This window comes from Cheilinus undulatus, linkage group 5, assembly GCF_018320785.1.
Source record: "Cheilinus undulatus linkage group 5, ASM1832078v1, whole genome shotgun sequence".
Taxonomy (NCBI): Eukaryota; Metazoa; Chordata; class Actinopteri; order Labriformes; family Labridae; genus Cheilinus; species Cheilinus undulatus.
Genome location: NC_054869.1, coordinates 6,095,770 through 6,123,738, shown reverse-complemented (window position 1 = coordinate 6,123,738; position 27,969 = coordinate 6,095,770). Strand labels below are relative to the sequence as shown.

At 39.0% G+C, this 27,969-nt stretch overlaps 1 protein-coding gene across 1 annotated transcript; it reads left to right on the top strand.

Moving 5' to 3' along the window:
• The first annotated feature begins 507 nt into the window (after nt 1–507).
• On the top strand, nt 508–26,083 carry si:dkey-13n15.11 (NACHT, LRR and PYD domains-containing protein 12). Its single transcript, XM_041786950.1, has 6 exons — nt 508–655; nt 8,802–10,608; nt 12,663–12,836; nt 16,356–16,529; nt 21,462–21,635; nt 25,909–26,083. The coding sequence occupies exons 1-6, from the start codon at nt 508–510 to the stop codon at nt 26,081–26,083; spliced, it is 2,652 nt and encodes an 883-aa protein (XP_041642884.1).
• The last annotated feature ends 1,886 nt before the right edge of the window (nt 26,084–27,969 follow it).

Below are 27,969 nucleotides of genomic sequence, written 5' to 3'. Positions count from 1 at the left end.
GTGTGAAAAATTTACTTGTTTCAGTTTGTTGTTTGCCTAATAAATAACAGAAACATTTATAGTTTTGAACAAGTTTTTGAAAGATTTCTATAACATTTATACTTTCTCATTTTTGTGACAGGTGGTCTAATACATTTGTTAAGCACAGTTCTCTCTGACCAGTGGTGGTTGTGGCCCTGAAGAGTGTGAGGAGCCTTTTTATTTTTCTGCACAAAAGGCAGAAACCGTAGCTTCAGCACGCCTGAAAGGGGGTAAAATTACTATGATTACAACTTACAGTAAAATGATAATGGTTCACAATTCATTCGGGTTTCTGCAATGCTTTCAGTGCTCTGGTACTTATTATAAAAATAGAAAGTGACCAATGTTACTCTGACTTTTGTTAGCAGAAAATAACAGGACTCAACAGCATTACCACATTCCCAGTAGTGATTTGACCTTTTCTTCTTCGTTGTTCTCAGGTTGTATTACCTGCATGCACGTTATATCTGGTCCTGAGTTCGGAGGATGAGTGATCAAGGGGATGAAGAGGGGGACGGAACAAAGTCTGCTCTGCTCAGCTGCGCCGTGAAGAGTGACAAGTCTAAAAGAATTCCTCTGGTTTTCAGTGACGATGAACCTGGACCTTCAGCGACACAGTATGAGGGGCTCATTCGTACACACCAAATATTCAAGCTCCAGCAATATTTCCTCTAAGAACACAGTACTGGTGCTTTTATCTTTGATACTTCCTTTGATACTTTGGCAACAAAATGCTAAATAAAAATTGAACTAGTAATAATAATAATAGTAATACATTCACCAGCTAAGATGGCAACCTGACACACCAGATACCAGATGTGTGAAACACATCCATCTGGTAAACTACTCATGGACAGCGTTTGGGAAAGGGCACAACCTTTGAAAAAAAAACTCGGAGGGTGATTGGATGAATGTTCTGTCTGTCACATCTTACAGGCCAATCAGAGCAACAAAACACGTGATGTCGTAGCCGCTACCGAGGTATAAACTCCATAGAGAACAGCAAAACATGAACCACATCAACTGTAGACATGTCAGTACGCGACTTTTGTCGTTTTTGAAAAGAAAACTCACTGCTGTTCTTTGTTCTTCTTTTAACAAAGAAATTTTGGCAAATTCTGATAAAACTTGTGCTTTAGCAGCATCCACGCTAATCTCTTCCGCCCATAGACTGTAGAAAGAATTGGACAAACCCCGTGTGACGTCAGTCATCTACTTACAATAGGCAGAGTAAAATGGCTTTTGAAGCCAATCTGTGAAGGCTTCCAACCTAACAGCCCGCCCACTATGCGCAACTTCCTGTTAGCCTGCTAGCTAGCGTTTCGGTTGACAGGAATGGAGCATCTGCCTGCTGAGCTATCTGTCAATCAAATGAGACACGCCAATCACCGTGAAGTGAGGTTTATCCTAAATATAATCCAAACTATCGTGGTACAAAAACATTCACCCCTCGTACAGTGGGAGGACAATAAGACACTAGCTAATGAGACACGTTTGGTGTTTTGAACCAGGCTGTAAACCAGTTTATTTTGTCTGTCAAAACCGGCTGTTTAACATGTGTGCAGATGGAACTTCTGGTTTTCCTGCAGCCAGCCTCAAGTGTACAGTCACGGTATAGCAATTTTTTGCACTTCCGCATCGGTTTCATCTTTCAGGACCGGAGGTTGCCGCTTGCTTCCGCCATAGATGCACCGGCCTCTTGTCGCTGCTTGCTTACGTCACGACTCTGCTGCGCCCAAGAGCATTGCCCCTTGACGCTGATTGGTCCTGTCACTTTCTAACCAGGCCCAAACAGTTTAACTGGGAACTTTGCAAGATGGATTCACCAGTGAGAAACACGGAAACGGGTGGCTCCATCTGCTTTTCAAGGTGACTAAGATGGAGCACCAAACGGAAAAAATAAAAAGACAGGGTCATCAGTTAGGCCGAAAACTTGAGATCAAAATCTAGGCATTTTCCATTTGATTACCATCTGCTTTGTTCAGTAAAAAGATGGCTTCTGTGATGGAGGATCATACACTGTAGACTGTAGTCTGCTTATAATAGGTGGACTCATACTGCTTTTGAAACCAATCCACAGCAGCTTCCATGTAGAAACCATTGTCCAAACTGAACTTTGGATCAACCTAACAGCCCACGCACTAAGCTCAACTTCCTGTCAGCTAGCTAGCTAGCATTCTGGTTGACAGAAACGTAGCTTCTGCCTGTTGAGCTATCCACCAACCAAATAAGACGCACCAATCAGTGCACCGTGGGGTTTTTCCTAAATATAATCTAAACCATTGTGCTGCACCCCCCCCCACAGTGAGAGCACATGAAGACATGTCTGTTTCTTTGAACCAGGATGTAAACCAGTGTATTTCTAGTGTAAAAAAACAGATGTTCAGATGGAACTTCCCCTGGCCAGCCTCAAGTGGACACTCGTCATATTTCTTGCACTTCAGCATTGGCTTCATTTTTCAGGACCGGAGGTTGCCGCTTGTTGAGGACATTTAGGAAAGCAACAGTCACATGAGACTGCAAACAGCCCTCGCTCCTCAAGAGATTCTACACTCTGCAGAGCTAGGAAAGGGTATTTTATCTGGGCCTGCAACTTGTCAGAACTGCATCAGTGAGGGAATCTGTTCAGCAACTCCTGAATATGAAAATGAGTGAGTGGAGGGAACTTAGAAAGGTGCTCCAAAGTAGACACTCTGGATTAAACAGTAACATAAAAAAGCAGACAGCAGCAATGTTAGACCGGAAGCAGCATGTAGCAGATCTCACAACTCAATTGGTTTTCCAGTGTGATGTTTCATTTGCATTTTATACTTTTTACATTCATTCAGACAACCAGAGTGAACATTGAAGCATGACTTCTAGACTTTATGACTTAGCTATACAAGGAATGACTGCACTGGTATATTTGGTCCAAAGTAGAGAAGAGCGATACCAATTTTTTAATTCGATATGGTACCGATACTTTTTGATGTATTTTATCGATACTGATATTGATACTTTTGAAGAAAGAATAAAATATTGGACTCGCAAACTTTCAAAAGTTATATTTATATTTCTGGCAGGTAAAAAGGCAGGTATGGCATGTTTGATTGGTCTCCAAGTTCATGTGACATGGACGGGCAGTAAAGACAAAACAGTCTGGAAGAGAGAGAGGCGGGGAGGCGGGAAGGCACTCGGTGGAGAATCAGTGGTGAGACGTATTTTAGAGTACTCATTTAGTATTGATACTTGAGGGGGGATCGATACCAAAAGGGTACTTGGTAGATATCGATATGTCGATACTGAAGTATCGATACACCCTCCACTTGTCCAAAGGTGGCAACTGGACTTGACTGATGCTCTTGAAGATCTGAAGTTCTAATCAAGGTTTACAGGAAACCAACCCATACAGCTCAATGCATACTATTTAAACCCCACCATTTGTTGGAACATAAGCTAGGTGTCATAGGAACTCTACGACATAAAACTGTGAAGATACCCGCAAAGACAAAAGGTAAGAAGAAACAGCAATGTCTCAGGTAACCCCTCAAACATCTGGATACCCTAACTGGGCCTTCATTAAGACCTCTGAGAAATTTAATACAAACAGACAAGAAAAGATAAGCTAGCATCATAGCATTGTTATTCCCTACTTGTCTGGAATATCGAACAAACTCAGAGGCTGGATCATCCAAAGGAAACGACCTTTGTTGCATTGCTACTTGGGAGGTTTTTGTACAGTTCTGACGAACAAAGTTTAAGGAGAAGCATGTCAGGGACCAAATAAGGATGACTTTGGTGGTTGTTTTATCAGGTTATGCTGCCTCTGGCGGGCACATTAAACCTAGGTTAAACATCATCAGTATCAGTATCGCCCAATCTCTCTCACAGGTGACCGGTATCTGCACCAAAAGAAGAAAAAAAACATGATCAGGGTTTTACTAATAATGATTAAAATAAAGATTTTATACATAATCATGCCATCAAAATCTAAAAGCATGACATTCCCAGAGCAGGTTCTTGTCTGAGCTGAAATGCAACCTCCAAGAAATATGCTGTAGCAAATCTGAACAATCTCCTTTATCTCCACAGAACAACAAAGGGATCTGTTTTTGAAGAAGAGCAGCTGTCCTGTGATTTGTGTCAGGATGACCAGAGTGATGCAGCTTCTACCAGCTGGTTCTGCAGACAATGTATCACCTCATACTGGAGCCAAACTTCTGCATCTGGAGAGCCCTCCTGTCCCCACTGTGGAGAAACTTCTGTAATAAGACAAGGTCAGGTTCAACCCAATAAAGCACTGATCATCAACTGGCGGCCCGGGGGCCACGTCAGGCCCCCCAAAGCTTCCTGTCCGGCCCCCGAAAGATCGTTAAATTCAGAAAAGGAGGAAAAGAAGATTTTAAGAGTATCTTTTGGCTTTAAATTTCTGCAGCTGTTAAATCCATCCCACAAAAAATAACATTGAAATAGTTTTAGAATGACTTAAGATTCGATCTGTTTTTTCAGAGATTTACTGTCATTATTAGTAAGTATTTTAAAAAGGGTTAAGGTTGGCAGAAGTGCTGCAAAAATGACCAGATAAAATGGTGAAAAGAGGTTAAATGTGGCCAAAAAAAGAAAAAAAAATGGTAAAAGAGGAAAAAAGGCACAAAAGGTATCAAAAATTGGTTACAAATGACAAAAAAGTAGTGCAAGAAAGTAATGAAAAGGGGTTAAAAAGTGGAAAAATTGATAAAAAATAGTGGCACAAAGGGGATAAAACATGCAGGAAAAGTGGTTTAAAGGGGGTTGAAATCTTTCAGAAATTGTGTTAAAGAGGCAACTATGGGCAAAAGTATCAACAATGGGTTAAAAGTGGCAAAGATTGGTTTAAAAGTTGCAAAAAATGTTGAACAAAGTAATGAAAAGGAGTTAAAAAGTGGCAAAAAAAAAAAGTGGCAAAACTTGGATAAAAGATTGTCACAAAGGGGGTAAAACATGCAAGGAAAAGTGTTTAAAATTGGGTTAAAATCTTTCAAAAATTGTTTAAAAGATGAAACAATGGGCAAAAGTAACAACAATGGGTTAAAAGTGTCAACAATTGGTTTAAAAGTTGCAAAAAATGTTGAAAAAAACTGTAATGAAAAGGGGTTAAAAAGTGGCATAAATAGAAGGAAAGTGGCAAAAATTGATAAGAGTGTCACAAAGTGGATAAAACATGCATGAAAAAGTGTTTCAGATGGGGTTAAAATCTTTCAAAAATTGTGTTAAAGAGGCAACAAGTACCCAAAATAGGTTAAAAGTGGGAAAATTTTGTTTTAAAGTTGCAAAAATTGGTGAAAAATGTCATGAAAAGGGGTTTAAAGTGGCAAAAATACAAGTGGCAAAAATTGGGTTAAAATCTTTAAAAATTGTGTTAAAGAGGCAAAAAGTATAAAAAAAAGGGTTAAAAGTGTCAAAAATGGGTTAATATTGGTGCTAAATGACAACTGGGGAGGGCCCATTCTCTGTGATTTTCAGGGGTCTGGCCTATTCTGTGGTCGGCCTTTCTCCTTTTGGCCTGCTGCGTTATAGATAATAGGGATAGAGCTCCCTGGTAATGCCTAAAATAATATAAAACATTTCTTTAATTTTTGTGTATTTGAAAGTCCGGCCCACAGAGTTTCTGTAGAGACTAAATCCGGCCCTTGTGAAGATGTACTTGATGACCCCTGCAATAAAGTAACATGGAGCTGCCACTATGTATGCTCACCAACTGCAGGGATGGGCATAAAGGTCGGGTGCAGAGAGTGCCAGGTGGCAGGTACAAACAGTGGTCTTGGTGTGCTGATTTATAGTGGTGTCAGCTGGCTGCTTTGGAGGTCTTCCATGCACCTTGAGTAGGCCCAGAACATGCTACCCCTTCTGGCCTGGGAACACCTCAGGTCCCCAAAGAGGAGTTGATAAATGTTTCTAGGAGAGAGAAGTCTGGGTCAACTTGTTAAGCCTACTGCCACTGCGACTGAGCCCCAGATGACCAGATGAAGATGGATGGATCATTAATAGTTTCAGAATAACTTAATGTTTGTGGCAGTATACAGCCCATTGAAATTAATAGAAAAAATATCAAAATCGCCACTTGTTGCACTTTTTTAACCTTATTCAAAGCTATGTCATTCATTCAGTCCTTTTAAAAAACCATTTTAACCTTAAATACTCAAAGTACTGTGCTTCTTTGGTATTCAAAACTTTCACACCATTCTTTTTTTTTTAACAGTGGCCTTCCAAAGCTGTTTCATTTTTTCGGTCCTTCAGGGTTTAATTTTTTATTTCTTTCATTCGTTTCATTGCCAAATCATTTTTAGACCGACACTGCAACATGCGTCATCAGCTAGTCAGCTTTTCCACGGACTATTCAACATCTTTCAATGTTAAGCTAAAAGTATTAAACCATTTTCAGGTGCAGCATTGTCTCTATGGTGACAGCTTATGAATACAACATCATACATAAATGAATTTATTAAAGTTTTTCAGAAGTATTAAGGCATCATCTTACTAAAAATGAAGAATTCACAGTGCAGTTTCTTTCGAAGTTTCATTCTATAGCCTAATTCTCAAAATATTCAAACATATTAATCAGTTTATAGATTTTTTGTGCTTTATAGTTTGCTTAACCCTCTGAGACCGGGGTTGTTGTTTAAGACAAGAGGAGAAACGTGTTATTCAAAGTAAAATAACTTTTGAACTATAAATCAAAGGCACTTCTCTCTTTCTCTGAAAGCCATTTTAATGATGCTTTCCACACCTTTGTAGCTCTCACAGAATATTTTCTAATAAGACTGGAACTTGGCTGACTTTCCAGGATCTCTAAAGGTTGAATCCACACCAGTAAGTCTGATATTGAATGCAGTGGCAGCTGGTGTATTTTCTTCAGCTACAACAACATCCCAATTTGATATGTTATGTATGTAAGGTACATCAAGAGATGTTACTACACCGAGAATCAAGTTAGATCAATGACTTTTTTACGTCTGCATTTGTTTGGTTGGTGAACAAATATTAAAATAAGATGGCTATAATAAGGGTCATCAACAGCCACAAGTAGCTAACTCTTATCACAGTCAACTTAAATTTTTAACTTATCACACATTATCAACTCAATACATGACAATATTATGTTAAAGAGCTGATTGAATGTTTATTTCAAATAGAAAATTTACAAAAAGCATAAGGTGCCAGTAGTCACTGCTTCAGTAGTGACTGGTTGAGTAGAAAAATATATATATCAGACCTGAATACAGCAAAAATGCTTAAACCCACAAAACTATTATTTATTGATTGATTTACTTACTTACTTCTTAATATAAGTCACAGCTTTGTTGCTTCATCCTGGTATGTGGCCAGTCAGGTCCAATCTCTTTAATTCTAAGTTTCTCCCTCAATGTCCTCTACTCAACAACGCCTTATTCTTAACACTCCACAGAGTTTTCTTATTGCATTCTGCTAACTGTATTCCTACCTTCTCTTGATGAGCTAAACAACAAATGCAGGTGCAGTTTCTGGCAGAAAGCCAGAGCTGTACCGCCATGATGCATGACTTCCTCTGTGTGTCTCAAATTACTAAGTGTATCTCTCTGCTGCCACCTGTTGCTGTCTGGCGAGTGGTTAGTGGCAATCCCTTCAAGGGCGCAGTCATGCTGCGCCCACAGAGGTCCTATCTCTTGTATTGAGGAGGAGCGAATGTGCACATGCAGCTTTATAATGAAGGTCTATGGAAGGCTGTGGGCGCAGGAGCCCTGCGCCCCAAGGAGGAAATGAGTGAACAGGAAGTAAAGGCAAACGCTTAGAACATTCGTGATCTGCTGATTTATTGTACATTATACATTTAAATCTCTTCATAAATCATCTTTAAACAGTGTGTGATAGAGTTCATCTATATTCATATAAATTTATTGATATTTACAACAAATGTTTAAAAAATTATTCAATTAACTTAAAATCTGTCCTCTCTTTGTGGAGAGTCATGGGGGCGGCAGCACCCAAGCGCCCCCTATTTACCAGCTGCCACTGATTTAAGTCTTTTAATCAATTTATAACCCCTTTTTCAATTTTGGCAGCTAGTGGGTAAGCCCACTGCCATATTGTCTGTTTGTGTCCCAGAATGCATTGTGGCTGGGCTGTGACAACCAATGACAGGCTGTTCCATCATCAAATCATGCTTTGCTGCACAGCGCAAGTGCACAGACTTTAAAACTGAAGAAGAGAGGCTGAACACTTATGATAGAGAGAAACAGACACAGAAAGGCTGTAATCTGTCTCTCTTCATCACTGCAGACAGGAACGGCTTTGAACCATGACTTAAATTCCCGAGAGCACAAGGACTTTTTGGGTAAAATGTGAAAATTTTGAAGAATATTTGTAACATTTTTTTTTTCTTTTTGGCCTCAAAGAGATGGGAGATGAAGTTTGTCCAAAAAACTCTAAGTCATCAATATTCATTGTGTAAACTCACACAACATAAAAATCTTTTTTCTGATTCGTTTTTTCTTCGTCTTTACAGTCCCATAAATTTTTAAAATTCAAGTGGCATTGCTGCAGCACATATATTCTTAAAGCCCAGGTTGTCCTGAAAAAAAAAAGTATGTTTTGAGCTTGACTGTGCACCACAGGGTTGAAGCTTTTTAAGACAGAAAGTCCAGGTGAGACGCAATGTTTAAAAAAATAGCCTAGGGCTCAGAGGGTTAAATTTGATCATTAAATATTTAAAATGTTATTATTTTATCTTCTTATGAAACCAGATTCTTGTTCTCATTTGGGATTTGTTTCTTCTCTCTCAGCAGATCGAGGTCTGCAGGAGGTTATCGGTGAACATAAAATGAGTCTGAAGAGAAGATGTGAGCATGTGACTGAAGGAAGTGATGAAAAGGGAAGTAGAACCCTCCTGAACAGTATCTTCACTGAGCTCTACATCACAGAGGGGCAATGTGAAGAGGTGAACACCCAACATGAGGTGAGACAACTTGATAGAGTTTCCAAGATGGAGACCCTCCATGAGACCACAATTAAGTGTCAGGACATCTTTAAAGCCTTGTCCGACCACCAGAAAACACACATCAGAGTGGTTCTGACAAATGGCGTCGCTGGTGTTGGAAAAACTTTCACGGTGCAGAAATTCCCACTGGACTGGGCAGAGGGCTCAGAAAATCAAGACATCAGTCTGGTGATTCTGCTTTCATTCAGGGAGCTGAACTTGATCAGAGATGAGCAGTACAGTCTTCTGGAGCTGCTCCGTGTTTTCCATCCAACATTACAGAAGGTCACAGCTGAATCTCTGGCTGTCTGTAAACTTTTGTTCATTTTTGACGGCCTGGATGAAAGCAAGCTGTCATTAGATTTCCACATCAGTGAGACTGTGTCTGATGTCACCCAGAAGGCATCGTTAAACACGTTGTTGACAAACCTCATTAGGGGGAATCTTCTTCCTTCAGCTCTTATCTGGATAACATGTCGACCTGCAGCAGCCAATAAGATCCCCCCTTCCTGCATCGACAGGGTAACAGAAGTACAAGGCTTCACTGACGCTCAGAAAGAGGAGTACTTTAAGAAGAAGTTCAGCAATGGAGATCTGTCCAGCAGAATCTTCTCACACATCAAGACATCCAGGAGCCTCCACATCATGTGTCTGATCCCAGTCTTCTGCTGGATCACGGCTACGGTCCTGGAGCATATGATGAACACCGAGCAGAAAGGTGAGCTACCCAAGACCCTGACTGACATGTACTCACACTTCCTGCTGGTTCAGACAAAGAGGAAGAAGCACAAGTTTGATGAGGGACATCAGATGAGTTGTCAGGAAATCGCCGTATCTGACAGGGAAGTTCTTCTAAAGCTCGGGAAGCTGGCATTTGAACATCTGGAGAAAGGGAACATCATGTTCTACAAAGAAGACCTGGAGCGCTGTGGGCTGGATGCCACAGAGGCCTTGGTGTACTCTGGAGTTTGTACCGAGATCTTTAAAAGAGAGTGCGTGATCTTCCAGAAAACAGTCTACTGCTTTGTCCATCTGAGCGTTCAGGAGTTTCTGGCTGCAGTCTTCCTTTCCCACTGTTTCACAAACAAGGAAACGTCTGTGGTGGAGGCTTTCCTCAAAGAGGAAAAACAAAGCTCTGATTGGAAGGATTTATCACTGGATGTCTTCCTGAGAACTGCCATGGAGAAATCCCTGAAAAGTCAGAACGGTCACCTGGACCTGTTTGTTCGCTTCCTTCACGGTCTCTCTCTGGAGTCCAACCAGAGACTCTTAGGCGGCCTGTTGGGTTGGACGGACAACAGTCAAGAAGTTGTCCAGAGAGTCATCAACAACCTGAAGGAGATAAACAGCGACAATATCTCTCCTGATCGAAGCATCAACATCTTCCACTGTCTGATGGAGATGAATGACCTCTCAGTTCATCGGGAGATCCAAGAGTTCCTGAAGTCAGAGAACAGATCAGACAGGGAATTCTCTGAAATCCACTGCTCTGCTCTAGCCTACATGCTGCAGATGTCAGAGGAGGTTCTAGATGAGTTATTGCTGAGGAAGTACAAAGCCTCCAACCAGGGACGGTTGAGACTAATTCCAGCTGTGAGGAACTGTAGGAAGGCTCGGTAAGTCCAAATGTGGTTGAATCAATAAGTCTTCAAGTTTATAGCACAAATTCTTACCAGTGTCACCTCAAGGATAAGGTGTAAACCATTTCTTGTCTTTATGTCTGTTTCTGTAACAATATTACTGACATTTTAATTTGGGTACAGGAGAGACTTGGGTACAAGTCCACTAAGAATTTTTGCGTTATTACCACTGACTTTAGCACAAGAATCATGCACTCAATTAGCTCCTCTTTTGCCACTAATCCACTAAAGAATCAGTGCTGCAGCCAGAAAATTGCAATCAAATTTGGCCACTCCAGTGCACTTAGTACATGTTTGCCACAGGCCAAGTGGTACACCAGTGGCTGTGCACTTAATCCACCAACACTACACTACAGTTTTTAGACTGAGAACTCATTCCTGCTAACCTTGCAAAGCAGATGGATATGCACATTTCTGTGTTTCTCACTGGCGAATCCATCTTGCAAAGCTCCCACCTGAACCGTTTGGGCCCGGTTAGAAAGTGACAGGACCAATCAGCGACGAGGGGCAGTACTTTCAGGCGTGGCGGAGTCGTGACATATGCAAGCAGCAACAAAAAGCCAGTGCAGTTATGGCAGAAGAGATTAGTGTGGATGCTTCTAAAGCGCCAGTTTTATCAGAACCTGACAACATTATTTCGTTAAAAGAAGAACAAAGAACAGCAGTGAGTTGGATCCTTTTATAAACAACAAAAGTCGCGTATCGACATGTCTACAGTCGCCATGGTTCGCGTTATGCAGCTCTATATGGAGTTTACTCCTTGGTAGCGGTGCAGCTTGGTAGCAGCAAGAACATCACCTGTTTTGTTGCTCTGAATGGCCCATAAAGGTGTAACAGACAGAACGTTCATCCAATCACCCACCAAGTTTTTTTTTTCAAAGGCTCTGTCCTTTCTCAAACCCTGTCTATGAGAGGTTTTCCAGATGGATGTGTGAAACAAATCCATCTGGCGTGTCAGATTACATTCCTGCGGAGACATGCAGCAAAATGCACTCTGCTGATCAAGGTTATAATACTTTTGGATTTTTCATTAGTGTATATTTTCATTTCATTTTCACTTTCTGTGTTCAATTTCAGTTTAGTTTTCAATAGTTTTGACTGCTGGTTTGTTCGTTTAGTTTTTATTTTGCAAAAATGCTTCGTTTTAGTTTAGTTTCTATTAGTTTTAATGTTAGTGTTTTCGGATACATGTCAGGGCTGAGTGAACGTCATACATTTTAAAGAACATACTTTTCACATTTCATTTTATTTTTTTAAAGATGATGTTTGAATACTACTTCAGGCATAAAACAACCACTATGTGAAGTCTTAACCAATCCATTCAGACAATTTTACACTACCTAGACTTGTGTGTAGGTACCAGTCAGTATGGCTGTGTCAACGACTAAAACTAAGGATGTTTTGTCTCCATTTTTATTTTATTTTGGATAGTTTTTTAAGCACACTATACAGTTTAAGTTAGTTTTTGTTTTTTTGGCAAAGTTTAGTTTTTTTAAGTTTCAGTTAACTAAAATGATTTTTGAATTTTGGTTTTAGTTATTTAGTTAGCTTTAGTTAACTATAACAACCTTGCTGCTGATGTTACTAAATCAAAAAAAAACACTATGTCATCAGATGAACTCATGTAGTAAGTTTGTAAATTAGTCACTGGTCAGTTAGAGCTGAGACAAGTCATTCTGTATGGCATTAAACTTCCTGCTGCATGAATCAATATTTTATCAATTCATTAATGTGAAAGTTCAGCGTTTTATTATATTAGAGTTAACAGCAGCCCAAAGGAGAGGGAGAGAGAGTGAGAAGTGAGAAATAGTGCTAATTTTAATAGCAGCTTTCATTCAGTGTCAATTGCACCACTTTCAGTGCCTGCTGCAGTCAGCGCTGGTCTTTGTGGATTAGGGGATGTGTGTAATGAGGCTGATTTGCATGTCACTTTTGCCCTGAATTTTGAATATTCCTCCTCCTGCTCCTGATTTATATACATGTAAATGGGACAGGGTGCAATAACAAAAAAACATCTGATTTCATGACAGATTTTTTAACTGTGGAATATCAGAGATTCACGTTGAAGTTGTGGCCTTAGCTCTGAAGTCCAACCCCTCCCATCTGAGAGAGCTGGACCTGAGCAGAAACCATCTGCAGGATTCAGGATTCAAGCTTCTGTCTGATGCTCTGAAGAGTCCAAACTGCAGACTGGAGACTCTGACGTAAGCCAACAAGTTTAATTCCTCTGCTTTAATGATGTGTGAACGATGTGATGACACTAAAATGTGGACAACAGGCTGATATAAAACTGATCCATACAAATCTTAAACCCAAGTCAGACCAATGATTCACAACAAGACAAGTTGAAACTCTGGACTGCTTGCCATGGACCCCTCTGTAACAAAAGCCCCTCAGTTCACTCTGCTGGGGCTGAGGTACACGATGCATCATTTCCATAGCAAAGATTCACAGTCATTCGATTTAAAGTGATTTAATTCAGAAGTTATCATGTGATAAATTTATCAATCCAAGAGAGTCAGTATTACACATGAACTTTTATACCGTACATCCTAATCATCCTGTTAATACATTACATCAGGCTGCATGATTCCTGATCATCACTAGTCTGTTAACATCATAGCATGGCAGAAAATTTCACAGCATAAATAAACACAAAAATGCTTTTCAAGCTTCGTCTTGTCACAACTAAGATATCTGCTGAGAATAATACATTTTCCAAGGCCAAATTTAGCTCGTACAGCCTCGAATTCCTCTTCTGTTAGCTTAAATTGTGCCCTCACATCATGCACGCTGCATGTGGAAAGTTAAAAAGTTAAAGAGTATTGTAATTTAATTCCCCAAATTCACAGCATGATTTTATCAAACAAAATATTTCACTTTGAAAAATATTTGTTGACATTTACAGTTTTCAAAATAAGACTTACATTTCCCTTTTTACATTTATCCCAGAGCATGCTCCCCCTTCTGTCTGTTTCACTGGTCAGCTTTCACATTGGTAACTCTCATGACTTTCACATTGGACGCAACGTGCCTTGCATAAGTTCACATACATGAATCCACCAAGAAGCATGCATGGCAACAAGTTGTGTCATAAATTGTCTGACGTCAGCTGCTCTTCTGTGTGAACAATGGAGTACATCCTGCTACACTGGATGCTTTCATTACATTTAATGACCCAACAACCCTCCTATGCTACATCTACCATGCAGCCCAGAGGAACTCAAGAGTTAATGCTGCATGGATACAATGGTTTTTGAAGAGGTGGTAGCATTTCATGTTGCTTTTATAACTGTACTTGCTGATGATTTCCCTGTACTCAAGTGTGGTTGTGTTTTTCCACAGACCTTGTTTGAATAGACAGGAACCTCTTAAAGCAGACTCAAGCACACTGAACCAAACGATAGGTTTAACTATGCTCGAATCCAGGCCCTGCTCCCTAATGTGAAACGACCCTAATTGGTGAAGATAAGAAAAAAGAACGTGGAGGTAGCATCCAGCATTGTTAGTTCTTTCTGTCTTAGACCGTTCATTACTAACATCCTACACTCTAAATCAGTGATACTCAGCCTGCGGCTCTCGAGCTGCTTGTGGCTCTTTAGTGACCAGTTGTGGCTACTTTAAATAAATTCTCCTGGAAACTTTTATGAAGATGAAAACTGTCAACAGTAAAGACTCATTGCAATAAGTCCTATCAATAAATGTAATTCCACTCAAAGATGACAGACTTTAAATGCTAAATTCACTTGTATATTATTACCACTTCTTGCCAATGCTCTCCTATACTCTCATTTGATGATAACTTTTGGGATATGCATCATCATCATCAACCAGCCAAACGCACACAGATCACGCTTTCAAATAATGTATAATTGAGTAAAAATTGTCCAAACATAATAATAAAACAAACTTGCAGGGCAGAATGACTGGGGGGGGGTGCTGCAGGTGTGAGACAGGGCTGGTTTTATTGGAAGCCCAGGACAAAGACCAATACGGGGACCCTCCCCCTTTAGCTAAAAGCAATAATAATGAGAGAAAATAAATGCAAGCATCCCTTTAAGTTAACAGAGTCACAAACTACAGTAAATGTCCAAAATATGAAATATAAATACCCAAACAGACACCCATGATTCATCAGCTCTTTGAAAAGCTTGTCATAGCTCTGAGTCGGCACGATCTGATTTTTTAAAAAGACTTTAGTCCAGGTGGAACTTACATAGACAAAAACATATGCTTATCATTGGTGAAATATCCTTTCTTCTGACATTATACAAAATTTTTATGTAGCCTATTTCATTCCATTTAACAACACAATAATCCATCAATTCACTGTTTTATTTCGACTATGGATAGATCGATTATCACAGCCCTGGTTTTTGAATGTGGCTCTTGCAGAAGTATTTTTAAGACAATGTGGCTCCTGGGTAGAATAAAGTTGCTCTAAACCTTCATACATTCTAAGCCGGGATGGGGATCAAAACCCGGTTCTGTGTTTTTCGAATACCCGAAAATCAATAACGTTTCAGCTTATCAATACTGCTATCAAGTCTCACAGGCTCTGTGATGTAACGTCCTTTTATGATATAACTGGTGTGAATAAATTTTTTTAAAAAATCAGTTCTTTCAGGTGGAACATAAACTAAAAGCACATCTGTATTGTGCATCACCAGAATGCAGTACCTTCAACTGTCGGCCTGAGGAAGAAAGACTCCGCCTGCGAGTCGCATGCAATCATATCTGCCTGCACTGGGAGTAACATGCTCTCATACCACTATTTCAGCTGCTTCAGGGCAGTTTTCTTCTTCAGCAGCACTGATAAATGCTGATAAATGCTGATAAATGCTCCAAAACTTTGTAGCAATTCCTGTTTGTTAACAATATTCCAGCATAGAAATCTGCTTAACTTAAAGACGTAAAGGAAAATATGATGCGTTCAGGTAACCTCAGTAAATCAGACAACTGTATTCTATATGTTGTGATGTGTTAAAGTGTAACACGAAAATGGGAAAATTTAGTTTTTGACGAGAAACTTCAATAAATACAGTTGTGAATATGAAGAATATGTTTAGATTTAAGGGATATAGAATAGATGTTACAGACTGAATCATACCGTTTTAACTCAAGCACTACTCAGCTAAGACCACTCATAGTTTAAATATTTTCCCCGATTTTGTCTTTACTCCAAACTATAGAAAGTATCTATAGCGGTATCGATAAGGGTATCAATATCAAAAAAATGAACGGTCCCCATCTCTAATTCTAAGTACATTATTTAACATAAAATGCTGCTAGTTTTCTATTTGTTCAAACTTTATTTAATATTGCTTCAATATTAAAATCATTAATTTTTGGTGGGGGGCTGGTATTTCCCATTAACAAGTGAACAACAAACTCTGGGTCAGGCCTGATTCATTCTCCTGCCTTCAATCGATATCAAGGACATCTTTGGTCAATGTTGCCATGAACCCTACAGACCTACACGTGTAGCCAACATGCACCTCATCAAAGATGTACATATGCATCAAAACTAAGCAGACCTCAAGCCCTGTGATTAGTCAGCTGGATAGCTCTGGGTGTCTGCCAGTGTCTGAGTAATCTCTACAGATATATTTTGGCACTCGAGTGAGAAAAACAACCACAAACAATGATACATCTTATTAGATCTGCTTGTTGGCATTCACCACGCATTTCTGTATTTAATTTGCATTAATCTTTATTTACAGCTTGTGGGACTGCAGTTTGTCAGAGATCAGCTGTTCTTCTCTGGTCTCAGCTCTGTTGTCCAACCCCTCCCATCTGAGAGATCTGGACCTGAGCAACAACAATCTGCAGGATTCAGGAGTGAAGCTTCTGTGTGATTTTCTGAGGAGACCAATCTGTGAAGTGGAGACTCTGAGGTCAGTCAACATTTTTCAGTCCTTTAGTAGATTGTGTACAACCACAGTTAACCCTGCAGTAACACACATCATCAGCTTTGTCAATTGGCATTTCCCCCGCTGCATTAAAACTAGTGCTGTCAATCAAGAAAAGAATCAAGTTAATTACATCTCTTTAGTTTTAGTAATTTTTAGATTTTTAAACATTCTTATTATCAAGTGTTTATTTTTTTATTTTAACTTTACATACAGCACTTTGAAATTGCTTTTTACTAAAAAATGTTTTTGTTATTATTATAATTATCTATAAATTAACATTTAAAATACTACCATTTAGTTGTATTTTTGTTTGAGATAAATTAGTACATGTATGGTGTTTAAATGAAAAAATATTAAACAAACTAGAGTTTTTAAACCTATGTGTGGTTTATAATTCAGAGTCTTAATTCACTGAGCAGTAATATTTATAAACTGCAGTAGAGCCCAGCAGACAAACACAACAGTTACAAAATAACTTCTGCAGTAAAGTGAATGATCAGGTGTGCTGTTGCCCCGAGGTAGCTGAAGTAGCTGACTGATGTCCAGTGGTCTCTCGTCAGTGTAATAAATGTAGCTCGGGCCAGCTGCTCCGTTTTAGTTGCCTTTTTAGCTGTCATACAGTTCACGGATTCTTGTGGCAGTAGTTCTCGTAGGTGTTCTGTGGTCCGGGTCATCATCAATGTCGATGGTCTGCAGTCTCTGGCGACCCATTAGCAATCGCATTAGTTAGCTTAGATGTTGTCGTTTTGGGGACAAACCTGGGTCTGCTGGACTGCACCAGTGTAGCTTAGTATTATGGTTCATTTGCCATGAAGCAGACCTGGGTCTGTCTCCTCACTCATCTCTGCTGGCTGCGTTTGACCCACCTTTAACCTTGTCACCCCAGGGACGTAAACATCCGCGCAGTAGGACTACAGGAGGAAGTTGTGGTCAAACTTAGTCATGTAATTAAATTGGGTTCTTATTTTTTTAATGCGTTAAGCTTTCCAGATTAATCACGAGTGTTAACACGTTTTTATCAACAGGCCTAATAAAAGGTCGCACCACTGCTTAAAAAACCTTCTCTCAACCCAGGGTTGAAAATCACCGGCTTTTGTCACTTCTTTCAGTCCTGTCAAAAATATAAATCATAATATCACGAGTTAAAAAGGTCAAAACACAAGATAAAAGTCAAAATCTTGAGTTTTAAAGGTCAAAATGTTAGATTAGAGTTAAAATCATGAGTTTTAAACTCCAAAATATGAGATAAAAGTCAAAATCAAAAGTTTTGCAGGTCAAAATATTAGATCAAATTTTGATATCACGGGTTTAAAAGGTCAAAATACAAGATAAAAGTAAAAATCATGAGTTTAAAAGGTCAAAATATGATCTAAATTTTGAAGTGTGTGTCTACTTTTGGAAATTGAATTGAAAAGTCAAAATATGTATTAAAAAATACAAAATCATAGGTTTAAGTCTTGAATGTACGATGCAAAACTGAAAATATGAAAGAAAACATAAATGAATTTCTTTTCCAGCATTCCTGACCTTTTATCAATTTTTTTTTACCTTTTACTTTTCAAGTTTGTATAACTTAATGATATTTTAAATCCTCAAGGTTAAGGTTACATTTGTAGAGTAGACAATCTTTGCAGACATCATACCAGTAGAACAGTTATAATAAAAAAATGATATAACATTGGGGGCCGGGGTATAACTGTACCATGGGTGGTGGTTTTGGCCCCTGGGCCTTAAGTCCTACATCCCTGATCTACTTGATCAGAATCAGTATGGCTTTAGGCGGGGCCAGCATTTGGTTCTTTTGTCATAATTTGCTGGTGAAAACAATTTAACTGATTGTGATGATGAGAGGTCTCACATTAAAGATTGTATTTGCTGATGTTCATCATTTTGAACAAATTCACAAAACAAACACAAACCTTTTCCAACTACAGAATGACGAATTTTCTACTCTACTCCCAACTATAGGTTTTTTTTTTCTTTCTTTTTTTTTTTTTTTTTTTACTTTTAAGTAGATTCAGATTTGTGGTAGTCTAACTAAAGCTTTCCATTAACATTTGATTCACTATTGATTTATATGTGTTTACTTGCTTGGTTTGGTTTTTAAAGGGCATTTGAATCATAATGCAAAAAATTCTTACAATACACAATGACGCATTGATTGTTACATACAAACTTCATATTTCCTCCAGCATTAGTCAGGGCCAGGGCCCCCTAACCAAAAGTCTAGATATACCCATGCTGTTTAAACAGGGATGGATCTAGGGGACTTTAGCCAGCTGCAGGGCAGAGAGGTGTGTTGTTGAGAAAGAGAAATCAACAAGAGAAAGAAAGGGACAAGGTAAAAGCATACTGAGACTGTCAAATAAATCCAAGAAACAAACAGTGATTATGGGGATAGTGCTACAATTTTCTACCTAGTTCGATCTTATCAAAGATATCTGGTTTGTCAAGATGACCTCACCAATAGGCCTCACAGCAGGCTGCATTCTTTCCTTCATCATGATCCAATTTATGTTGCCCATAGATGATCTGTCACTTCCTCCCTCTGCTACAAATATAGACCAAAAATAGTTTATCCAAATAATTTAAAAGAGTAGATTTTCTGATATTAAAATCATCCCCAAAATTAAGCATCAGAATCTGTGCGGTAATTTGGTTTTAAGAGGTTTCAGACATGTTAGTACTAACTAGATTTCGTCACTCACATTTAGGTACGAATATCAGAGGACCTCTTTGTGTGCTGAAATGTGATAGGTAATTTGCCCAGACATTTTTAGATTTTTGTTTAAAACACAGTTGACCTCCAGAACTACAACTTACCAATTTCCCTGGTGTTATTTAACCCAGGGTGGGGGCATCAGTAACCTGGCACGCCAAATAGGGCCTTTGAGAAAAAGACTCGGAGTGTGATAAGAGGAAAGTTCTGTCTGTCACATCTGTACGGACCAATCAGAGCAATATTATTTCATCGACTAAAACTATGACTTAAACTATCTGTCAACAGCCTTCTTTTAATGATGAAAACTAGACTAAAACTAACAAAAATAGAGCTGTGATGACTAAAACTGACTAAACTAAGTTTAGTTTGTGTCGAGATGACTAAAACTAGACTAAAATGTAATTTAGTTTTCGTCGGACATTCAAAATCTGTGATATTTCTCCACTGTGGGTAAATCTGTCAAAAAAAACACATCTATAGCTATGATTTGGATCCAAATTTAGGCAAGAAAATTAATGCTTGGACTAAAAGTAAAGACGTAAATATGAGGACTTTTTATGGACTAAAACTAGACTAAAATGTTTTGAGTTTTTGTTGACTAAAACTAGACTTAAACTAAAAAGGGTAGAAATGACTAAAATGGGACTAAAATCAAAATGCATTTCTTTTTATGACTAAAACTATAAAATTAAGAATAGCTGCCAAAATGAACACTGAATCAGAGCAACAAAACACGTGATGTAGCCGCTACCAAGCTGCACCTTTACCAGAGGATTAAACTCCATCCAGAACTGCTTAACAGGAACCATGGCGATAGCTGACACGTCAGTACATGACTTTTGTCGTTTTAAAAAAGAAAACATCTCACTGCTGTCCTTTGTTCTTTTAACGAAGAAATGTTGTCAAGTTCTGATAAAACTGGCACCTTAGAGGCATCCATGCTAATGTTTTCCGCCATAATTGCACCGACCTCTTGTTGCTGCTTGTTTACGTCACGACTACGAAAGTACTGCCCCTCGTCGCTTGGTCTTGTCGCTTTCTAACCAGGTCCAGTTCAGGCGGGAGTTTTGCAAGATAGATTTGCCAGTGAAAAACAAGGGAATGGTCATATTCATCTGCTTTGCAAGGTTAGAAACTGACAGAAGAACCAGCACAAATGAAAACTTTAACTGTAAAACTAAAAACCAAATGTTTTATTGGAATCGTATTTGCATAATAATTTGGAAAAGCTGATCAGTGTCAGCATGGACATGAGAATTGCATCAAAACAAACTACGTTTATGGAGAAACCTAATATATAATAGAAAGGAGAGCTAAAGCTGAAGCATCAGGCTGCTGGTTGGTGGCAATGCTACTTCCATTCTAGTACTAGACTGTCCAGATTCTCCTGATAGCTACTTTATTAATGCTGAGCAGTGTTCATTTTGGCAGCTATTTTTAATTTTAGTCTTTAAATGAAATGTCTTTTAGTTTTAGTCACATTTAGTCATTTCTATCCTCTAAACAGGCATATTCATCTGCTTTGCAAGGTTAGGGCATCAGAGAGACAAAAAAAAAAACAAAAAACAAACAGATGAAAATATTTCCAGTGTTTAAATAGATGGTCTAATGAAAAATAACACATCATTTTCTGTGGCACTTAAAAGACTCAACCTCAAATGCAAAGTTCCCAACTGTATTTTTTATTTCCAGTACCCTTTTCATGCATTTTTTTCCTTAGCTGTGCAAACCTAATGTTGCACATGGAGCTCAAAGTGTTTGCATGTTTGTTTCACTCTACAGAATATTGTGTTATTTATATGTTTCTCTGAAATCACATTAATCATTCTGCTTTAGAACAGGTTTGGTCTGGTTAAAGTCCAGCCTGACTGACGTCAGCTTCCTGGTTGACTTTCATACTCCCTGTGTTGTTTCTGGTGTAGGACAGTAATTGTTTCTCTGTGACTTTCATTGGCGTGGTTTGAGAGCAGCACTGTCTGATGTAGAACCATTGCACACAATATGTAGCAGGCTAAGTGTGATGTGTGGAAGATGTGTATTGTACAGGCTATGAGCATTATGAAGTTACTCTTTCAAACTCTATTTCACATTTCATGCTTTATATAAATATGTATCCCTGTTTACACTTCATGTTTTAGACTTGAATACATCTGGAGGATCCTGAATTGTTGTTGTCTACATTCTCTATTCAGACTGTGGGGCTGCAGATTGTCAGAGATCAGCTGTTCCTCTCTGGCCTCAGCTTTGAAGTCCAACCCCTCCCATCTGAGACAACTGTGGCTGAGCTACAATAATCTGCAGGATTCAGGAGTGGAGCAGTTGTGTGATTTTCTAAAGAGTCCAACCTGCAGACTGGAGATCCTGGGGTCAGTCTTTCTATTCTCTGGTCCTTTTGTGGATAAAATGTGTGTCATTATCAACTGAACTATTTTCATGTCACGAGGTATCAGAACATTTTGTTCAAAATTCCATGTTTTTAGTCATTTTTCATGTCTCATATAATCTGTAGTCAAAAAAAAAAATCTTAAAACAAATTTTTAAAATGTAAAATAAAGCTATAGATCAACGAGGATATTAGAATAGATTGTTGTCCTTGTCCTATTATACAAGCACCTGGGGAAAATTGACCTAGGTATGTCCAATTCTGCTACACTAGCCACTTTAAGCTACACCATATTACCAAAGGTATTCACTCACCCATCCAAATAATTGCACAGAGGTCGCAAACTTTCTACAGAGTCAGTCGCTACAGACCGCCAAACTTCATGTGGCCTTCAGATTAGCTAAAGAACAGTGGGTAGAGAGCTTCATGGAATGGGTTTCCATGGCCGAGCAGCTGCATCCAAGCCATACATCACCAAGTGCAATGCAAAGCATTGGATGCAGTGGTGTAAAGCACGCCACCACTGGACTCTAGAGCAGTGGAGACGCGTTCTCTGGAGTGACCAATCGTGCTTCTCCATCTGGCAATCTGATGGATGAGTCTGGGTTTGGTGGTTGCCAGGAGAATGGTACTTGTCTGACTGCATTGTGCCAAGTGTAAAGTTTGGTGGAGGGGGGATTATGGTGTGGGCTTGTTTTTCAGGAGCTGGGCTTGGCCCCTTAGTTCCAGTGAAAGGAACTCTGAATGCTTCAGCATACCAAAATATTTTGGGCAATTCCATGCTCACAACTTCGTGGGAACAGTTTGGGGATGGCCCCTTCCTGTTCCAACATGACTGTGCCCCAGTGCACAAAGCAAGGTCCCTAAAGACATGGATGAGAGAGTTTGGTGTGGATGAACTTGACTGGCCTGCACAGAGTCCTGACCTCAACCTGATAGAACACCTTTGGGATGAATTAGAGCGGAGACTGAGAGCCAGGCCTTCTCGTCCAACATCAGTGTGTGACCTCACAAATGCGCTTCTGGAAGAATGGTCAAAAATTCCCATAGACACACTCCTAAACCTTGTGGAAAGCCTTCCCAGAACAGTTGAAGCTGTTATAGCTGCAAAGAGTGGACCAACGTCATATTAAACCCTATGGATTAAGAATGGGACGTCACTAAAGTTCATATACAGGTCATGGCAGGTGAGCAAATACTTTTGGCAATATAGTGTGTCTCTAGTCAGTTTGTCGTTATGTTAGTCTGACTGAGAAAATTCATTCAGAATGAGTAGTAGTTGGACAGACCAAAGCTGTAAAGCTGTAAAGCTGATGGACTGGCCAGATTTCATGTGACAGATCCACCTTACAAACTGGCTCCACCATTAGCAAACAATAACTATGCCTGCCTGTCACGCTCACATTTGGTAGTATACTTACCAGAGCTGTGCATGCCCAGTTTGTCACTATGTCTTGTTGCTCTGATTGGCCAGTAATGAAAGACAGAACAGCCGTTTAATCACCCTCTGAGAATTTTTTGAAAGGTTCTGCCCTACCCTACTGATTTGCATGGGAGGTTGCCTTGATGGATGTGACATTTTACCCATGCAGTGGATACAGGACACAGTCTATCTGGTGTGTCAGGTTAGAAATGTTGATTTTAAGTCTAAATAACAATAATTTGACTTTTTATACCTGCATGTAAAAGTACCGAGAAAGCCATCAAAGCAATTGTTAAAATACAAATTTCAAAAGCTGAGTATTTCAAGGAATTCATTATCATGGACATATGTTACACCCTGTGAGTGTGCAAAGGATGAGGATGAATATCTGTGAAAGCTTGTTGTTATTGATTCGTTCATTCAATATAGCTCTTCCCCTTGTGTATATGTCACTGGGGACATGACAGAGAGGATCTGATAGTCATTCAATTAAACAGGAATTTTATCTTGTCAGCTGACATGCTGTTTCCTGCCTACACCTATGTCTAATGTGTAGGTGAGGCTGGGCTGCTGTAGGAACATTCCCTATGGCTGATAATAAACCAATAGTACGGTCACTTAATGTTTGGTATCTACCTGTACCATCAGCTATCAGCAGAAAGACTAGGCTGCTCTTACAAAAGTAGGAATCTATGCTCATACAGACAGATCCTTACGTAATATTCACCATCCATTAGACCATCCATTTGGATGCTGTTTAATTAGAATTATGAATCTTAAAGCTCAAAATAATATATGAAAAGTCAAAATTATGAGTTGAAATGCTCAAAGTATGCAATTAAAAGTCAAAATCCTAAGTTTGAGTCCTAATTGTGAGATGCAAAATTGAAAATATGAAGTTTAAACACAAATTAGTTTCTCTTCCCAAATTCCTGACCTCTTATCTAAATATTTTTACTCCTTACTTTTTCAGATTTTGTGACTTAATAAGGATATCTTAAATTCACATTTTTATACTTGAGGAAATCTGCAGACGTCATATGATTATAACAGAAATATGAGATCATCTTGTGGGCCAGATTGAACTGTTCTATGGGCCATAGTTGGCCCCCAGGCCTTGAGTTTGACACCTGTGCCTTATACCATTCCTATTTATTTCATTACCACTGCAAAAAAGTCATACTGTGAAACTGGTAGGACCTAACTAAAATATCTTTAGCCCACTGTTTCAGTTTACTCAGACCACTCAAGTCAGGAAAATTGAACCTCCTCTATGAAGAACATCACATCCATTGATAATAACCTGGTCCCCCTTTTTGCAATACCTCCGCAAATGATCTGTCTGTGTTCCTACAATTGTTATAAATGTGTTTAAATAAACTGACTTATGTGTATGTACATTCTTTTTTGTACTTATTGATACACATTTATTCATATTCATTCATACACAGTAGTATTTGGCCACCTGACCATTACACCAACAGGAACTGCAATGACATTTTGTTCAAATACATTTATTAAATATAGAGCCTCCACTCGTCTTAGAAGGATTTTTCACAAGATATTGGAGTATTTCTGTGAGAATTTGTGCCCGTTCATTCGGTAGAGCATTTATGAGGTCAGGCTTTGATGTTGGATGGGACAGCCTGGCTCAGATTCACTGTTCCAGTTCATCCCATAGGTGCTCAGTGGGGTTGAGGTCAGCTGTCTGAACTAGCCAGTCAAGTTCTTCCACTCCAAGCTCCTCAAACCTTGTCTTTATAGTACTTTTTGTGCACTGGGGCACAGTCATGTTGGAATAGAAAGAGGCTCTCTCAAACTGTTGCCACAAAGTTGAAATCATAAAATTATCCAAAATTTCTTTGTGTGCTCAAGCATTAAGATTGGCCTTCCATGGAGATAACCGTCCTAGCCAAAACCATGAAAAACACCCCCATACCATTATCCCTCCTCCACCAAACTTGACAGTTGGCACAATGCAGTCAGGCATTGTTTTACAGGCATCTGCCTAACCCGGACTCACCCATCTGACTGCCAAACAGAAAAGCGTGATTCATCACTCCACAGAACAGAATCAGAAACTTTTTAATGTCCTGTGACGGGAAATTAGTGTTGCAGCGGGCGCACACAAAAGACAAGGTACACAAGGACATCAGCAGTGAGAATAAGACCCAATGTAAAGCCTAAAAGTCAGACATAATAAAAAACAACACAATATAAGAAACACCATACACATACACAAAATGTTTCCCAATGCTCCACAGTCAGTGTGCTTAACACCACTCCATCTGAAGCGTTACCTAGGTCTTGGTGACGTGAGGCTTGCCATGGAAACCCATTCCATTAACTACAGAGAGGTCTGTGCCTTTTTAAATCATGCCCAATCAGTTTAATTTACAGCAGATGTTCTCCACTTAAGGTGTAGAAACATCTCAGCAAGGATCCAGAGAAATGGGAGGAACCTGAGCTAAATCTCAACTGTTTTTTAAAAGGGTGTGAATACTTATGCTAGTAGGATATTTCAGTGTTTTTATTTTATTATTAATTTCCTCTTTTGATTCAGTTTTCACTTTGTCACCACGGGGTACTCTGTGTAAATTAATGAGAATAAAAATGTGGTTTTTTTTACTGTCACATCAGGCTGCAACATGACAAAATGTAAAGTCAAGAGGGTCTGAATACTTTCTGAATGCACTGTAAAAATGCATGACCAATAAGAGAATAAAGTCTCTACTTATTTTAGAGACAAAGTAATTTATTTAACACAGTCACTATGTTTTCATCAGATTGGATGGTAATTTATTTCTATTTGTATCTTTCATTGTTTAATCAGATTGGTTGGATGCAATCTGTCAGAGAGCAGCTGTTCTTCTCTGGCCTCAGCTCTGAAGTCCAACCCTTCCCATCTGACGGAGCTGAACCTGAATAAAAACGAGCTGCAGGATTTAGAAAAGCAGCTATCTGATCTTGTGGAGAGTCCAGACTATGGACTGAGGACTATAAAGTAAGTTAGGGTTGGATTTAGTCCATGCTAGTCTTTAGAGCAGTGTTACTCAACACTTCTCAACCAAAGAGCCAAACCGTTGGAAATGCCTTTGGAAGGGCCCAGTCTAAATGGTGAAAAACGGTTTAAAGTGGCAATAGAAATAAGTAAAAGGTGGCAAAAATGAAAAAAAGTGGCAAAAACTGGGTGAAAAGGGGACAAAATAGGCATGCAATGGACAATACTAGGTGAATAGCAGCAAAAATGGGTGAAAACACACACAAAATTGAGTAACAGGTGGTCTAAAAGCATCAAAAAATGAGTGAAAAGTGACTAAAATAGGCAAAAAGCTGTTACAAGGTGGGAAAATGGGTGAAAAGTGTCAAATGGGGGAAAAAATGCAAAAAAGCAGCATAAAAGTGGCAAAAACTGATGAAAAAGGGAAAAATCGGGATACAAGTGGCAAAGAGTGGCAAAAAAATTGCAAATAAGAGAAATGGAAACATACAGAGAAAAGATAAAGGTTGACATTTAGTCAAGTCTGACGGTTAAAACCAACTGCATAAGTGTGGGAAACAAACTGATTAATGTGATTGAAATGGATCATTTCTGAGGTCTAAGTTTTCTTTTTTTTTAATTTTCTGGGAATAATATTTTAAAGACATTTGGTCTATAGATCATTTAAAGCATCATAACAGAGATTTGAGCCAGGAAACAGACTTCGTCTCTTCTTCTAAAGTCAACAAAAGATCAAGAGGCAGGATAATGACATGAGTGCTTCCCTCCATTCAGATTGTAGCTTTTTTTTTTATTATAGAGGATTGTATTTCTCCTGAGTGGGCGTGCCTTCATCTGATTCAACAGACACGCCCACACCATCCTGGAGCAGATTTTACTGCCTTATTTTTCATGGTTTTGAAACGTAATTATATAAACTTAATGATTTTTTATTTGACTGAAATGTGACCCGGGGGGTTCATAACACAGTGAGCTGTCATACAGCAAACCTAAATAAAGATCTTTCTTTACTTCACAGAGTCTTTACAAAACAATAAGTTCCAGCAGACAGTTTCAAGCTATAGAGGGCTGTTGCTGTGCACATTTTGAGTGTATAGAATTCAAATACTCTGTGCTAAAGTGTCAGGATTTGGGTCTGAACTGTTCAACAGTACTACTAAATTCCCATATCCAAAGGTTCTCATCTGAAAAATTGTGATTTAAGGGTTTAGATCAGTGGTTTTCAAACTTTTTCACCCAAGGCACACCTAAGGTTAAGCCAAAATCTCAAGGCACACCATATTCATATCAATACAAAATAGACCTTTTCAATAATATAACAGTCAAGGTGGCCCCTAAGGGGGGGGTAAAGGGGGGAGGTTTCAGGGGCCCAGACAACTGGGGGTGGCAAAAGTGGGCAAAAGGTGGCAAGACAAAGTCAAAAATGGGTAAAAAAAATTGGCATAAGGTGCCAAATAATGGGTTAAAAGTGGTAAAAACATGTTCAAAGTGGCAAAAAGGTGGCAAAAATTGATTACAAGTGGCCAAATTGGGTTGAATGTTGTAAAAACATGGTAAAATGGGTTAAAAGTAATTAAAAATGGGCAAAATTGGCCAAAAAAAAGTGGCCAAACAAAGGCAATGTGAGTGAAAATTGGCAAGAAGGTGGCAAAATAGATTACAAGTGGCAAAAAGGGTTGAAGTTGATAACGGGTGGTTAAAAAAAGGGGGTTAAAAGTGATGGAAAAAATTGGCAAAAAAATGTCCAATAGCAAAAGTAGGCAAAACCCAGCAAAAAGGTAGCAAAAATTGTAAGCAAAAATGTAGCTAAATGTTCCAAAAAAGTTGCAAAAATGGGTAAAAAACTGCAAAAAAAAAAAAAAAGCATACAAAATTGTTTAAGTTATCAAAATT